The sequence below is a fragment of the Pseudorasbora parva genome, chromosome 4 (assembly GCF_024679245.1).
Source record: "Pseudorasbora parva isolate DD20220531a chromosome 4, ASM2467924v1, whole genome shotgun sequence".
Classification (NCBI taxonomy): domain Eukaryota; kingdom Metazoa; phylum Chordata; class Actinopteri; order Cypriniformes; family Gobionidae; genus Pseudorasbora; species Pseudorasbora parva.
The window spans coordinates 25,836,483-25,853,820 of NC_090175.1; the positions used below are offsets into that span (position 1 = coordinate 25,836,483).

The 17,338-nt window shown below is 39.9% G+C and overlaps 1 protein-coding gene across 3 annotated transcripts in view; it reads right to left on the reverse strand.

Moving 5' to 3' along the window:
* Positions 1-17,338, reverse strand: part of epha6 (eph receptor A6) — a 174,353-nt gene that overhangs the window by 125,765 nt on the left and 31,250 nt on the right. For all 3 annotated transcript variants that reach the window (XR_010904743.1, XM_067441397.1, XM_067441398.1), the window contains exon 3: positions 1,037-1,706. Coding sequence is in view for 2 of the 3 variants with exons in the window: in XM_067441397.1 (XP_067297498.1) it covers positions 1,037-1,706 (670 nt within the window). In the remaining variant the exon portion in view is untranslated. The remainder of the gene's footprint in view (positions 1-1,036; positions 1,707-17,338) is intronic.

Genomic DNA, 17,338 nt, shown 5'->3' on the forward strand with positions numbered 1-17,338 from the left:
TTGAGGGAGTTGCCTGTCAATTGCGTCATATCTGCGCTACCCTCGGTTTTATTAGGCAGACACACTTTTCTCTTAGCAGTGTGAACTAGGGGTTGCACTGACTAGTCGACTAATCAACTAGTTGACTTTAATGCTCTGCCATGACGCTTTAAGCTTGACATAGACTAGTCGATGGCCTATAGAGTGTGCAACAGAATAAACAATTCCTGACATGCAGGCTCTGTTTTGAACAGTTAAAAATGACAAATAAATAACAGAGTAACGTCATAACATCATTTTAAACACACTTACCATAAATGTATCTAATATGATAAACAGAGCTGCTTTACCTTATACTCATGACTGGAAAAGCGGAAATAGTGCAGGCGCCCGGCGACTGTGTCCCGTCCCGTCATAATAAAAGCCCCAGTGCGCACGAGCCGTGTGTTTGTGTAACAATCGCTCCAGTGGCCGTGCTCAGCTCCTCAACACTCGGTCAGTTGCATAGTGCACCTTTAACATGAGCACTAAATAAGGATATTAGAATGTTTTAAAGGGACACTCCACCGTTTTTAGAAATAGGGCTTATTCAACTTCTTTCCTACATTTAGATATGTGGGCAAATTCATTTCTGTCTCAGTGCATGCATTGTTTTAGTTTGGCAGGGGCGCCGCTAGTTTAGCTTAGCATAATGAATGGAATCTTATGTTGCCATCTAGCATGTCCTGAGTAAAAGTGATCCAAAAAAACACCTATTTACTTCTTGTGGCCTGCGTATTCACAATGAGTACAAATAGCGATGCAGATTAAGACTAGACGATTTCCTAGGCAGATATTGACTTGGAAATGTTTGTTTAACTGTTCAATGTCAAAAACATTTAAAAATCTTACGACCCCAAACTTTTGAATGTACATATATTTATTGTATGTATTGGTATATTACTGGCTGACCTTACAGCAGAGAGAGAGAGAGAGAGAGAGAGAGAGAGAGAGAGAGAGAGAGAGAGAGAGAGAGAGAGAGAGAGAGTACAAAGCAGGATTTAGTGTTAGAACTCACCAAGACAGAGACCATCACTTTCCTCATAGCCAATGCTGCAGACGCAACGGCCCAGCGGCACCAGCCAATCACCATCAGCGCCACAGTACAGCTTGGGTGTGTCACGTTCCTCTGCGTTCTCAACACACGCCCCCCTGACCTCCACCAAAGAAGAGGAATCCACCCGTGGTACAGTGTCGGGGAAGGCGGCAAGGTTTCTCAGGGTAGACGGACATTTTTTGTAATAAACTCTTACAGACACCAGGGCGATACATGCACCCACATCCTGGAAGGCCAAGTAGAAACCCTTACGAGCTATGGGTCCCACTTCCCGCACTTCGGTATTCAGCCTCAGAACACGATCGCCCAGATCAGTCTGCGTGAAACTCTCGTCGGCGGCAATAGTATCGATTTTAGCATACTCATTAGGATGAAAATGAGCATTGGCACCATGCGGCTCATCCGTTTCAAAGTAGAGGAGGTTAAAAGTCTCCTTACAGGTGCCTGAGACCCAGGGGATGCTGTTGCAGTCCCGCAGAGTGAAGCGAAGCTCCACGTAGATCTTCTGTGCAGCCTGACGGGGTATCCAGTTTGTACGGAGCCAGTTGTTCTGGTTGGGTTCCATTACATGGCACACCTGGAAGGTGTGAATAGGCCGATTTTGCTCATCCATCTCCGTGATGGCGTCCCACTGTGGAGGGCAAAGGACAAAGGAATGAGAAGATAGATTGTGGAATAATTGGGGAAAGCAATAGAAAGGAGTGAATGCTCAAGAGGGGCTGTGCTTATTGAGTACTCTATGGGATTTAGAGCAGCTGGAGCCCAGATAAATCCAACTGATGTTAGCTTCATACAATGAACAGAAGAAATATTTTGTTACATTGTAAAATTAAACACAACATGCAATCTAATAATTCTTTTTTCTTCTTCTAAGGTGATAGATAGAAACTCAAAGAAAAAAAAAACAAGTAAAAAAAATACATGCAGGAATATTTTTTTTTATATAATATTTTTTATCCTGTCTGATATTAAATATTGAGAATTTACAGGTATAATGCTGCCTTCAAGTGCTATGGGATATTTCCTACTTTCCACTTTTGAAGTCGTAATAATATTGTTTGTCATATTGCTTATTGTCATAAGTGCTTTGTTGAAAGATTATTGCATTTTTTTCCCTGTAAAATATAGACCAAACAATATCCTTCACATGTTATTTATATATACATGGCTGTATAAATAAAAATAAATAAAAAAAAAAAACATATAGATGTTGTGGGAGAAACAAATAAAACTTCACAGTCAGTCACTACAACAGTAGTTCTCTCCTCTGGCATGTTTAAAGTTTATGGCCCCAAACTTTGAAACTCTGCATCAAGAAAATCTCATAGCTTGATCCAAATAAAATGTATTTATGATTGCAAAGATCTACTTTTCAGATCTATTTTATTACAGTCATTTTTTTTTCTCCTCAAAAATACATTGAGTACACTGTCTCTCTACAATCTTTGCTATGTACTCTTGTTATTGGAGAAGGAATACACATGAGGCTTAGCAACGATCATAGCAACATGAGAAGAAAGTTCATATTTTTAGATTTTAAAGGAAAACAACACTAATTAAGCACTGGGATGCCATCTCTGACAGGACCACTGACAGCTTACAAGCGACTAACTGCATGTGTGAAATTGACATGTAAATGGCAATTTTCAGTGGATTGCAGAGTTTGGAGTACACAGACAAAGTAGATTCAGAACCTTCAACTAGATTTAACTGATTTGACATGCCTGTAAATCCTCTCCTAATTACTATTCTTAATTTAAATTAATTATCTCCATGATCAATGCCATATAGCACTTGAAATAGTAACACACAGTACGCTTGAATAAGACATTAGCCCCTGTTTTCACAGACAAGGCTTAATCTAGTCCCAGACTAAATGCATGTTTGAGCTGTTTAAACTGAAAGCAACTTAAACTGACATAGCTTAAACTACACTATGTCAGTGTCACTGTTGTTTCAAGATGCACACAAGTAATATTTTTCTTTTCTAAGGTATGTTTATAAAAGGTAAATGCCTTCTCATGAGAAACTGACAACTAATTCACAACACGTGCATACACACATGGATTTGTTCTTAACCTCATTCTAATTTTTTACAAATTTGGATTATTATCTAAATGTGCAGGTTAGGTTAGCCATTCCATAAAGGACTTCAAAAAGCAACCTTTCCTATTCCTGTCTTCTGTCACTCTTAGCAAAAATATGAACATGATATAGGAGAGTGGGGCACAACCTAACGCTTTTTGAATTTCTCAGTTTGTGTAAATCCACTTTCTTTTCCACATTCATTTGTCACACATGTCTAGTACAATTACGTAGCTTTGTTTCATTAATAAAGTGTGTACTTTTTTCTTGATTTACCCCGAAAGAATGGAAGTGAAATGTGACAACATGCCCCATGGGTAGGGTACATTCTGTAACATGTAAGGGGCACAATGTTACATGACCAAATGACAGCTTAAAATGTTATCTGATACATTAATAATAATAAAAATAATACAAAAAATGATATATAAAAATACAATTATTAACTTTTTCAAATAAAATAATGCAATTTTTCAATCATTAAAAAATATAACAAACACACTGCACACATCGAGGCCACGCCACAGGGGCTCCCTGAACTGCCTCTACCGCCATGGCCCCCCTGAACTGCCTCTACCGTCATGGCCCCCTGAACTGCCTCTACCGTCATGGCCCCCTGAACTGCCTCTACCGCCATGGCCCCCCTGAACTGCCTCTAACGCCATGGCCCCCCTGAACTGCCTCTACCGCCATGGCCTCCTGAACTGCCTCTACCGCCATGGCCTCCTGAACTGCCTCTACCGCCATGGCCTCCTGAACTGCCTCTACCGCCATGGCCTCCTGAACTGCCTCTACCGCCATGGCCTCCTGAACTGCCTCAAGCGCCATGGCCTCCTGAACTGCCTCTACCGCCATGGCCTCCTGAACTGCCTCTACCGCCATGGCCTCCTGAATTGCCTCAAGCGCCATGGCCTCCTGAACTGCCTCAAGCGCCATGGCCTCCTGAACTGCCTCAAGCGACATGGCCTCCTGAACTGCCTCTACCGCCATGGCCTCCTGAACTGCCTCTACCGCCATGGCCTCCTGAACTGCCTCTACCGCCATGGCCTCCTGAACTGCCTCTACCGCCATGGCCTCCTGAACTGCCTCTACCGCCATGGCCTCCTGAACTGCCTCTACCGCCATGGCCTCCTGAACTGCCTCAAGCGCCATGGCCTCCTGAACTGCCTCTACCGCCATGGCCTCCTGAACTGCCTCAACTGCCATGGCCTCCTGAACTGCCTCTACCGCCATGGCCCCCTGAACTGCCTCTACCGCCATGGCCCGCATGGTATTTAAGTCCTCATGTTTGCCATAGTCTTTGTCAGTTATTAATGTTGTAACCCACGGTTGGTGAGTGTTTGTTCGTGTCAAGTCTAGTCTAGTCTAGTCAAGTTTAGTCAAGTTGTTTTGTTTTGCCAAGCCTTTGTTTTACATTTATGTTTGGAGTTTAGTTTGAAATAACTGCACTTGGGTTCTCAACCCCACCTCCAGTGGATTATGTTACACCCCATCTGCACAACGATCTCAACTGTTAAATAACAGATATAAGATTAAAATAACATCAGGTCTGTCTTATTTTAAATAAACACAAAAACAGAGATGAAAAATAAATTTAAGAAATGTACTTTTGCTATGGTAAAATAAATGTTCAGTGATATATTCCAAAGATTTTTACATTTTGGCGCATATTTTCTCTATATAGTGTTGATATGGGAACCAGTACACAAAGTTTCATCATGCTGGCATGTGTGGACATTTTTTAACCGTGTGTTACAACTAACCCCGCGTTAGGTTGTGCCCTGCTCTCCCCTACTCATATAATTTAAATATGCATTCTCTCCTCGGATCCTTGGGTGTGCCACCCTTAAATCTGCTTCAAATTAAATAAACACCTTTTATACAGACCCAGATTACAGGGTGGACATGATTTCACCATGTACAGCATTATCCCAGATCAACATCTTTGCTGACTCTGGAACAACATTCCAATCAGATTTAGCCAGCTGTACATTGATTTAATGCAGAGGAATCACATATCTCTGGCTATAACACGCATTTTCTTATTCATCACGGCTGTATTTATTTAAGGCGGTGGCTATTTGCCCTAGATTCTGTTTACTAAGTGAAAATAGCAAATTTTCTTAGCAATACATGCTATTGTGTGAATAGCTGTAGATGCGATTCACTAAGTGAAGTGATATATTCTATTTACACCATGTAAAAGTAGCAGTTCTTTGCAATATGTGTAAATAGTAATTAGAAGCTATTTATACTTTATTTTGACAGATACAAAGCTATTTTAATCTCAGTATTGTTGTACATTAATAGGATGCAATAATAACAAAATGTAAATTATTATATTTATTAAAATTCTTAAAAGGATGCCACCTTAATGAGACAATAAATGCCCTCCCTACACCTACCCCTACCCAATAAATGCTTTTACACTTTTAGAAAATGTTCTTAATGAAAGTAAATGCGTTTCTGATTTGACTTTGCGATGGGAAAAGTGAAACGTGCAAGCTCGGCAAAAGATGTATTTGAATCAAGTTCCATGAGCCTTACATTCTATTGACCACACCACTAAAGCCAATGAAACTCTGCGTCTAATTTTGTGTGGCCCAATCAGGCATTGTAGGGCGGAGCTAGTGTGAAGCGTTTGCCAACAAGGCAAATGACAGTAAAAACTGTAATATTGTGAAATATTTTTACAATTTAAAATAGCTGTCTCTATATATTAAAAAACTTAGTTTATTCCTGTGATCAGCAGCCATTACTCTAGTCTTCAATTTCACATTATACTATGTTAATTTTCTGTTGTTGTTTTTTTTGTTGTTGTTGCAAATTTAGAATACATTTTAGTATGAAATGTGTTGTCTTATTCAAATCAATATCTGGTTTGTTTCAGAAAACATTGACACACAGATTTCACATATACATTTGTGTCTACAGACAAAAAGTGAATGAGACCCATTGTTTGCTCCTACTAATGTCAAAATATCACTGCCCATTTACTTCATTGTCACACCCAGACCTTCTATTGACTTGTTGCCAATTTCAATATATTTACATCATTTTTTAGGGAGTACCTCTATGTTGTGATGTGCTACACATATGCTGGGTAATGCTGAGGCTATGAACACATCAAGGCAAAAGAGGCTTATAGATTTATCAGCTGAATCAAATAGTAATGATCGGACATCTGGCCACACTGCTGCTCTGCTTTGAGCAACTTTCTACAATGTTCTCTCTACAAAACTTCTACTTTTCCTTTCCAAACATGTTCTTTTGCAAATATTTACTTTTCCAAACACTTCCGCTTGTCAACAAGCTCTCACTCTCGTTCGCATGTTCTCACTTTCTTTTTCACAAAATCTCTCTATGTTTTGTCTGTTTTATTTTCCACACATTCACTCTCTTATCTCTCACGCAGTGTTTTTCTTCTTTTTCTCGCTTCTGCACAAATCTCTGTCCTCCAATCATCTCTTTCCTCTTCTTTTTTCTTTTATTAGTTATCTCCCTAATCTTTCTCCCTCTGATAATTAATTAGGAAGGACGCACTTCATTAGCACCAAAGCCTCCACTTATTCACTTTCATTATTGCAGTGATAAGCTAAGCCTTCCCTAATAGCCTCTCAATCAGAAACTTGCTGTATCATAGCCCTGATGTGTGCCGATAGATCCTCTCAATAGACTTCTGTTTGCAACCATGAGGTTTGATTGAAAGCGCGTCTGTAGTGTTCCATTTTTACAACACAAGAGGTCAAGTCAAGGCAAGTTTAGTTTAGACTTTGTCATTTGCATAGCTTAAACATAATATACGGGGCATTAAAATGATGGGACAAGGCACATGTCACAACAACACCAGAACAACTGCAAAGAGACAGACATAGGATATGAAAGAAAATAATAATAATTCACGCATGAAGGTGATCACAAAGATTAAATCTTAACTTCTGACTGCTTTACAGATGGTTATGTCCTCCAAACGAAATTCCAATGTTTTCCTATTTCTTATACTTACAATTATTATTATTTATATTCATTTTTTCTACATCTATGTATGCTAATAGCTTATGGCAATTAAATGCTGTTTTGCAAATGTATTAACAATAGTAATAATGCCACTTTAAGTTCCAAAAATTAGCAACATCATAGAGATGAGACAGAAACTGCAGCTGTATTTATTCATATGTGACCCATTGTGACTGTGTACTTTATATTTCTGGAGGTAATTTTAACGCAAGGTATTTATTACATTTACAGTTGTCAGCCAACTAGCAAGTGATTTATTTATTCACCAGAGTCAATAATTGCTCACATTTGACACTTGTTGAGTGTTAATTTTAGACCCTGTAAGTAATTGTTATCTATTTTGCCCTTATTTGTTTCAATAAATTTTGAAGCAGTGGAATCTTTTAGTTCATTCTAATTTTAGTAGCTCTAACCATTAGCTATTAATAACAGATATACTATAATATAAATATTTTTTTCAACTATCACATAAGCCAGTTCATACCAAGCCTGCATTTTGTGTAAAACACAAGAAAACTATTTATACTACAAACAGAAAATAATCTGTCACGTTCGGGTTATAGTGACCATCTCGGGTTACTGTAATTCTGTTCTCTTGAAACTCCCAAACGGGAATGGGATGCTACGCTGAGTTTAGAAACATCTTTGTTCGACCGCTTGTGGGCATGTGTGGCAATACTGCGCTGAGTTTAGCTCGACGAGAATACCAACGGCACCACGCTGGAAGTGTCTGGACCCCTCAAGGTTATGTAGTGTGTGCGCGCAAAAACACGAGAAAAAGGCCTCAGACATGAGCATGGGATGTCAACTCTAGTACACATAAGCCCGGAGTAACACGAACATCCAAACTATAAAATCTGATGATGAATTTGTGTGGAGAGGACCAGCTTGAGGACCAGATTTCAGTGCCTCGTCGAAAAAAAAAAAGTAATTTTTGGACGAGGGCAATAAATGTGGCATAACTATCAATAATCCTTTCTTTGTGTTGGTCCGGTATTCTGTCACGTTCAGGTTGTTGTGGTGAACACACAGCAATGAAGATCAAATATTAAAGTTTAAACTTAACATAAACAAATATAAACAAAAGCAGACATCCAAACAACCAACACATGTAGACATTAAACCAGACCCATGTGACCTGCAAACACAGGAACTTATTCAATAGAATAACATAGTCTAATCAGTAACCATAACAACACATCCGGTACATTTACATTACCCATGAAACTAATGCGGGAGATGAACAAAGGCAAAAAACAAACTAAACCAAACTACACTTGTCATAATCCAGTACTACAATGATTTATGGACTTTCATTTTTCAGATGTCAAACAGTCGTTTAGTATACACATTTTTAACTAAATGCATTTTTACATTTTTAGTGCATGGATGGCGTCAAAACCTGGAAGAATAATTTGCCACTGGTTCTTTTGAGATTTTCGTTTGGGTTTTGTAATGGGGTTTTTACAATTATGAGTTAAGGAAGGTTTGTGGTAACCGTAACTTGACTTGGAAGTTTTGCTCTACAACGTAAATTACACACAACCATATTGAATACACATATTTATTTTAACTATAAGAATGTTTGGGGTGTGACTGTGCATTTTAAGTTTTAAAACTTCCAAGTATCTTTACCACAGACATTATTTCCCATCGAAAAACCCCATTGTAAAATTTCATAGGAAATCTAGAGGTAACTTGACAAATTAGTCTTCTGAGTTTTGAATTGATTTAGGTGTGACCAGGATTGTATTAACGTATATAATAGTACTTTAATAGTAATGATTAAAACAGTTTAAATATGAAACCCCTTATTAAAACGTTTTAGTTGAATTAATTATAAAACAGGTTGAGTGAACGTACATGTGGCAAGCAGCGGGGCGAGGGACCGTGAGAGCAGGCCGGTGACGAGTGTTAATGAGTGCCAGCTGCGTGACACGCCGGTCTCGTCTCGCGGCCAAGTGACGGGAGCATAAAAGGAGGAGCAAAGGCAGCGGAAGACGAGAGAGGACCAGGCCTGGATTTTATGTTGAGTTTTGATTTACGTTTTATTATGTGTGTGTGGGCAGTCGTCCGTGAGGGGCTGCCCACATTTTATTATGTGTGTGTGTGTGGGCAGTTGTCCGTGAGGGGCTGCCCGCGGTTTTACTTTCGTTTTGTTTATTTATTTTGAATTAAAGTTTTTGAACGATCGCCGGTTCCCGCCTCCTTCCTTCCATCCACGAACTTCGTTACAGTACATTTTAAAGTTGAAGTCAAGTTTGAGCCAACTAAAAATTATTAATTCAGGTAACAATTTCTAGAACGAAATTGACTGAACGTAAAAAATCTGTGGAACTAGTTACTAAATAATAATTAGTTGAAAGCACGTACATTTTTTAACAGTGTAGGTTTATAAAATACACTGGAACCTGTGGAGTGTGTGTGTGTTTTTAAACAGCTGTAAAAAAAAAATGGGAGTAATACTCTGATGCAAATGATAATGTTTAGCAAACTTGTCATTATCCCCAGACAGGCCATATAATGTCATTCATAAAGGTGTGAAAGATATAAATTGACCTCAGTGCAGCACACTGACTTTTTTTAGTTTGATATAGTGTATGTGCTGATGGTATAATCTCCTCTCACCCTGACACTGCCTTCCAGCCTTTTGTTTCTCATCAGCTTTTTTGTTGGAGGTAAAATGAGGCATTTAGAAGAACAGGGAGGCTGCAGCGCGCTTTCAATCTCCTGCTAGAAAGTGACCGGATACATCTAGGAACACTGCGGTGGGGATGAGATATCAGCACGCGGCTTAAGATGCCACACGCACTGATAAAAGTGGCTGAGATGGATGAACCTAAAATCGCTGGCTACACATCACATTAAGTTGGCAGGGGTCCTCAGAGGAGGATTCAAAAACGGCACAGATCGGTGTGATAGAAACAACATGGAGGAAATGCATCTTGGGGCTGAGGGGGGGATTCATTGCTTTTAAAATGTTATAAAATGGTTTCTATCAGCAGACGTCTAAGGTGCCTGACTCTCCTTTGATATCTGTCATCATTTCTCCACTTGGAAACTGACTGTGAAAAAGGCATATCACTTGTGCAGTCGCTGGCATGAGCCCACATGCAGTCATCAAGACAGAATATTTTAGATAATGCCGGTACACTGTAATGCATATGGAAAGCAATACGCTTATAACACCACACACACATAAAACACTGTTGAATCTGCCAGTGGTGGTTCTCTGTTTGGAATATAGCTTGTTTCTAACTGTATTTGCCCTCACTGGCTGTTAAATTAACCTTTTCAGCAAGCGCCTCTGAGCATGTCAATACACACGCTCAATAGCTTAAAAGCATCTATTATCACCATTGATTTCTGTTTGTCAGATCCAGCTTGGGATTGATCATTAAAGCTTTGATTTTTCTGCTCATCTTGCATTGAAAGTGCACACTTTGTGACTCTACAATAGAATTTATACAACCCAAATAAAGGTCTTCTATCAGGGGAGTTGTGGGGGTCTATCAATTGCAAACGAGCCCTGGGCAAATGAAAATACAATTAGGCTTGAGTGTGAGTTTAATTATCTTTTAATTATTAAGTACACATTAACCTTGGGTAATGGAAATGCTTTGTGAGAGAGATAACGGCACTACCTTTGACTTGATAATTGATTAATTGGCTTCCAATTCAAAAAGCATCAATGAAAACACCAACTGAATGACAAACATTCATTTCTGTGTTATGGATCTCCTAACCTTGTGCAAAGCACATGACATTACTGTATTTATTTATTAATGTGATTTATTGTTAGTATAATCTATACATTGTTTATTATTTATTATTCAAAGTTATTATACAGTCTAACCAATACAAAAAGTCAAAGTCATGGAATTAAATGGGATATTATCTGACTTTGAGGAGTAAGCTATTATCAGCCTATCATCCAAACTATGTTCATTGTCTATATATTCATCTAAAAGGGATTAGCAGTTGCCGCCTAAAGTCTTTGAGGCCCTGTCGAGTTGCTCCCTTAGATGAGGCCCCTGCTGGTCAGCCCCCTCTACTGGGAAGCAATCGAGGTTGATTCCAGCGAACGCATGCTGCTCCAGTCGCCTCTAAAAAAACATGCAGCTGGGCAGCGAACTTGTTTGCACACTGAAAATCCTTTGTGGAGATTTATGGAAGTCGATGCTGTCTACGATGCTCGGACCACATCAATTTCCAGTGAACGTATGCTGCTCCAGCTGCCTCCAGAAAGACCTCCAGCTGGGGATGCTGCGTTCGCACACCGCGAATCCTCCGGAGGTTCGTGGGTACCAAAGATCCCATTATAGATCTGAGGTACTTGAACCATTCTCTGAGAAGATTCAGGTTCAAGATAATTACTATCCCATCGTGATTCAGATCCAGTTCGAGGACTGGTTTGTCACGATAAATCTAAAGGATGCATATTTACACATCTCCATCCTTCAGGAAGTTCCTGAGGTTCGTTTTCAGGGGAGAAGCATACCAGTATTGGATTCTTCTTTTTGGCCTAGCTCTTTCCCCTCACACCTTTACCAAGTGCATGGATGCAGCATTGGCGCCTATAAGACCCTAGGGTATCCGAGTATTGAATTATTTTGATGACTGGCTGATACTAGCCCAGTCGCGAGAGATGGCATTATGGCATCGAGATGTCGTCCTATCTCACATAAGGTGCTTGGGGCTGAGACTGAACACAGCGTGTTCACGCCGCCCCAGGGGACTACGTTCCTGGGAGTCATATGGGATTCGACTACGACCCGAATGTCTCAGCAATGAAGGTAGGCCACAGCCGCACTATGAAGCAGTTCTAGAGACTGCTGGGTCTAATGGCAGCAGCATCCAATGAATCCCGTTCGGCCTGCTATACATGAGTCCCCCTCCAGTGGTGGCTGGGGACCAAGGGGTTCTCCTCAAGAGGAAATCCGTTCCGTATGATCAGGGTAGCGCGAAGGTGCCTTCTTTCCCTGGTCATATAGAAAAATACCCCAGACCTGGGTATGTGCCCAAGGTACCATCTAGTGCGGTCAGTGATTCTTCAGGCATTCCATCCTCCGCCTCATACGATGGCAGAGGAAGCCAGACTTCCCCTCCTCTGCCCGGCCAAGGCATTGAGGGTAGATTTGGAGAAGTCTGCACAGTGAGGAGATCAAACCAGCTGTTGGTGTGTTTTGGGTCACTCAGAAAGGGCTGCCTGCTACTAAGGGGACAATCAGTAATCGGAATGTCCAGGTTATAGCCATGGCTTATTGAGTGTGAAATTTGCCTTCACCCATAGCCATGAAGTCTCACTCTAAGAGGGGCATGGCCTCCTCAGTAGCCCTCCTTTCTGGAGCCTTGCTTCAAGAGATTTGCGAGGCAGCGGGTTGGGCCACTCTGTACACCTTCATTAGGTTCTATAGTCTGGATCTCCCTGCGACGGCGGGTGGCATGGAGCTCGTGTTAGCTGTGCCTGGTATTAGCTTCACACTAGGATGGGCATGATTTTGGTGTGGCATAGTGAATATTCGTTCCCCAAAGTGTCATTTGACACAATTCGAGTTCCCTCAAAATGGAACGTCCCAGGTTATGACTATAACCCTTGTTCCCTGAGAAAGGGAACGACAACTGCTTCTTGCCACCACACCATATCACGTGGAAGCGCTTGCTTCATCACAAAAAGAGGCTGTTTATTCTATGGACCTGCATTCTTTTGTAGCTTCCTGCCTGCCGTAATTTACTATATCATGACGCAGCACCAATCAGGAATGGTGACTGATTTCATCCATGTTTCAGAAGTGCTAGGCTAAGGGACTATCCCCAAAGTGTCGATTGACACAGTTCTCATTCCCTTTCTCAAGGAACAAGGGTTATAGTCCTAACCCAAGAGGTTTTATTTAGAGTATGGGTCTATCTGACGTCAGATAGGTGGAATGTCCTTGTATGGGCCGTACAGGATCTTCTGGATCTTCACATGAACTACTGAGCCACAGCTGGCCCTGCTGTTTATAAACAAGGTACACTTGAACTCTAGATTTGTACTACTGCTTACATTAAATCGCATAATTAGCCCAGTAAACCAAATTAAGTCCTCATAAACCACGAGTAAAACACACAAATGTTGTAAAACTTGTGAGCATGACAAGCTGCTAAGAGCATATATAAGTTACAGTACATAACATTGAGACGTCCTGCTGTAGTCGTTGTTGCTGCTTCTCCTGTTCAATTTCAGCCTCTTGATCTGATTCTGTATAACATACTGTATGCAGGGCTTGACATTAACACCCGCCAACCCGCCAAATGCGGGTAGATTTCAGCTGTGGCGGGTAGGGCAGCCACTCCCACTAGCCACTTTGGCGGGTTGAATATAATTTACAGCTAAATGAAATGCCAAGACCGTTGTGTCACAAAAGTGGCTACAATTCTTTATACTTAGTGAAGGCGAGATTGACGGAATCGCGCTGAATGACACCCAAAAAAAGCGTCTCTGTCGCACGCGTGATCAGTTCTCCTTGCTCCTGAAATTGAATAGTCAAATACACGCGCAGTCGTGCACACTGATGTCAAAATTTCCATCGCATGAACACTGTGGGTTATGGCTTAAGTGTACGTAAACAGGTGGGTAATAACTTAATATGTGTCACAAATATTACATCCATGCATTCAGCAGCCGAATTAAATACCTGTCTGTCATTAATGTTAATCAAACAACTACAGATGTTAAATAAATGTATACATATTAAATAAATATGTATTAGTATCTGAATTTTTATTTTATTTTTTATTTACTATTGCTTTTGTAATTTGCTCAGGGTATTTTTTAATATATATATATATATATATATATATATATATATATATATTAAATATAGGGGGGGTCACTCTGCATTTGAAAGTTTAAAAGGGTTTTAAATCTTCTAAATCAAGTAAAATGACTCAAAATCAAGTAATTTAGGCATGCCAAATTCAACTTTAAACATATACAATGTAATTTCCAAACAGCAAAATTATGGCCGGTGAAAATGCTGAGTGGCTAGTAACTTTGGAAAACCACTAGCCACAGTGGCTGGTGAACAAAAAAATTAATGTCAAGCCCTGACTGTATGTATGGATAAATCTGATTGATCTCAATGGTTTATTAAGGATAACGTTTTTTTTTTCTCCACGTTTAAGGATGTCAGAGCTTTCAGATACTCGCAATGGAATAGCTGAGCGCTCGTCATTCTTTAGCTCTGCCTACACAATATGCCTCCAGCCGCTCGTTCTTTTCCAGAAAGACTCGGTACAGCCTCTTTCTTTTATTAATATAATAAAACTACAGACTTTTCAGAGATATAAAGGATACAATACTACTCTATAAGTACTCAAGATTGACATGAGATTGACCAAACTAAATACCCATTTAAGGGAGGGTTAGGTGTAAGGGAAGTGTCAACGGTGTAATTATAAATGTAACTACGGAAATTAATTACAGATGTAATTACATGCATGTCATTAGAGAAATTTAAGTAAAATAGAAAAACATGCACGTACACAATAAGTGAATTGTATTAAATGATTTATTAAAATGATATCACATTGTAGTTAAGGCCATCTAATATAAAGTGGGGCCGGAAGCTATCTCAAGGTGGTGAAATCCCATTTTGAACATGCAGTCTGGATTATAAAAAAGGACATGAAAAATGTCTCATTTGGCTCTGGGTAATGTCAGACATCCATACACATTTAGGTCATTTCCTGTTTAATCTTTCTTTTGTCTTTTTTTTTTTTTTTTTTTTTTGTTGCTTTCATTATCCCAGACTGTTTTACAACCTAGACTCAGATACAATCTCTATTCTGATATGACTTTATTTCTAAATGGAAAAAAGGAAGATCAAATCAAAACCCTGTTTCTCATAAGAGAAACAAAAATTAGATGAAGGGAAAGAGAGTGAGGGAGTGATAGAGAGAAAGAGAGCGAGACAGAGACAGGAAAATGTCATCTACCATCAACAAAGAAAGCAAGTAAGAGGGATGGTGTATAGAGATGGAGAAAGATACTGTTGTAATCTAACATCTAGAAGCTGCAACATAAAAGGTGAACAGTGATGAAAGTCTGTGTCATTTAAACAACAAAAAAGGTTTCTTTTCCATCATCCAGCAGCAAAAGACAAAGGGAACAAGAGCAGGAGAGGCCAACGGGACCTGTGACATCAGGGTCACTCTGGATGGTCCAGAACAACACTACATAATGCCCTACTTCCACCCTGAATTCTTCAGCACAAAGAAATCTCTACATTCTTTTGTTATCATGGCTCCAATATAAGACACGTTGCAAAAAAACAAAAAAAAACAGCAAAGGGACACATCTGACATTCGTTATCAAGGTTCCCCTCCTTAGTGACAATTGGAATGGCCAGAGTGAAAGTTTTATTTACAAAACACAACAAGTGTGATATTCATACACACTTTCTGCATTGTTTTAGCACCCAATTCGCTACATGAATTATGCAAATACGTTAACAGCGCAAACACATCCAAAACTTTTGCTGAATGCAATTTGCATGGTGCAATTCCCCTTCTCGCTAAGTTTTGTGAAAAATTGCAATCTAAAAACAGTCTAATTTACATAGAAAGAAGGTATGCTGGCTTGAATTACATACTCATTTAGCACCTGGTTAAACGGGATTGCAGGTGCTTACTTAGTAAACAACGTGCAGGGTTTTGTGCTGAAATACCAAAGGCAAAAGTGGTGCAACTGTTTGGTTGCCTATTCTGGTCACTAGTATTCAGCACAAATCAAACAGATTGTTTAATGTTCATATTCTATGCATTACCTGAAAAGAATCATGCCGTTCTTAAGAGCAAACACAGGATACAACATTTGCAAAGGCCGACCAGGCATGTAAATGAGAACCAACAGCAATGTGTCACTGCCTGAAGCAGAATCGGTGTTCCCTTTCATAGTCAAACTCAACACTGCATCTTGGGTCAACGCTATGGAGAAAGCCATCAATGTGCCTGGTGCCTAAAGGACATGTAAACACACTCCAATTTAATTGGCTGACGACAACTCGTGGTATCATGAGCAGTGTTGGGGAAAGTTACTTTGAAAAGTAATGCATTACAATATTGCATTACTCCCTTAAAAAGTAACTAATTACGTTACTTAGTTACTTTTTAAGAAAAGTAATGTGTTACATTATGTTTGCATTACTTTTTTTTCACCTGGGCTGGGCTTGTTTTTTATATATATAAAAAATATATATATATTTTTTTTTTGAGCAAATATAAAGACTCACACCAAAAGTAGATAATAAGCCTTTTTCTAATTTTGTCCCCATAATGTAGTGATTACCAGATGAAATATGTCATACCCATGTCATTATACACATTTGTGTACTCATATTTCACAAAAACATGCCCACACACACACAAATATACACACACACACACACACACACACGCACACACACGCACACACACACACACACACACACACACACGCACACGCACACGCACACACACACACACACACACACACACACACACACACACACACACACACACACACACACAGACAGTTAAACTATCTCTTGAGGCAGATCTAGCCATCTGTGCCACCAAGCACACAGCCAATGAAATTAGCCATTCCGTGATTGCTGTAGATAGAGACGCATCTGTAATAAGTAGAAACATATATTCTTTTTCCAGGAGATATGTCCCTTATGTCCCTCATCCTTAAAGGTTTACTTCAGCGATTTCGTAATAAGCTTTGTCTCAGTAGAAATCCGGTAGTATAATATTCTCCCATATCCCAGAGACGAGAGATTTATGAATTTTATTCCTGGAAAAAAATCCTCAGATGACGCAAATACCGTCACTTTGCGTCATCTGAGGATTTTTTGGCCAGAGGCTATAGAGACTCCAGCCAGTAGAAGGAGCTATTTCCGCATGTTTTCAACCCGCCCATGTGGTTTGGGATCGCACTCACAGAGCTCGGTTTGGGCAGCTGTGGGCATTCATGTAAACGAAGCGGTGCAGAGCAAAGTGAGTGTTTCAACTTTTCAAATGAATTCCAAATTAATGAAGTTAAGCTTCCATAGACATGATCTGAAAACACGTCAGACTGAACACGTGCTGTGAATGGGGGAATCCGTGGAATTTCCACCCCTCGGTGGAAATCGC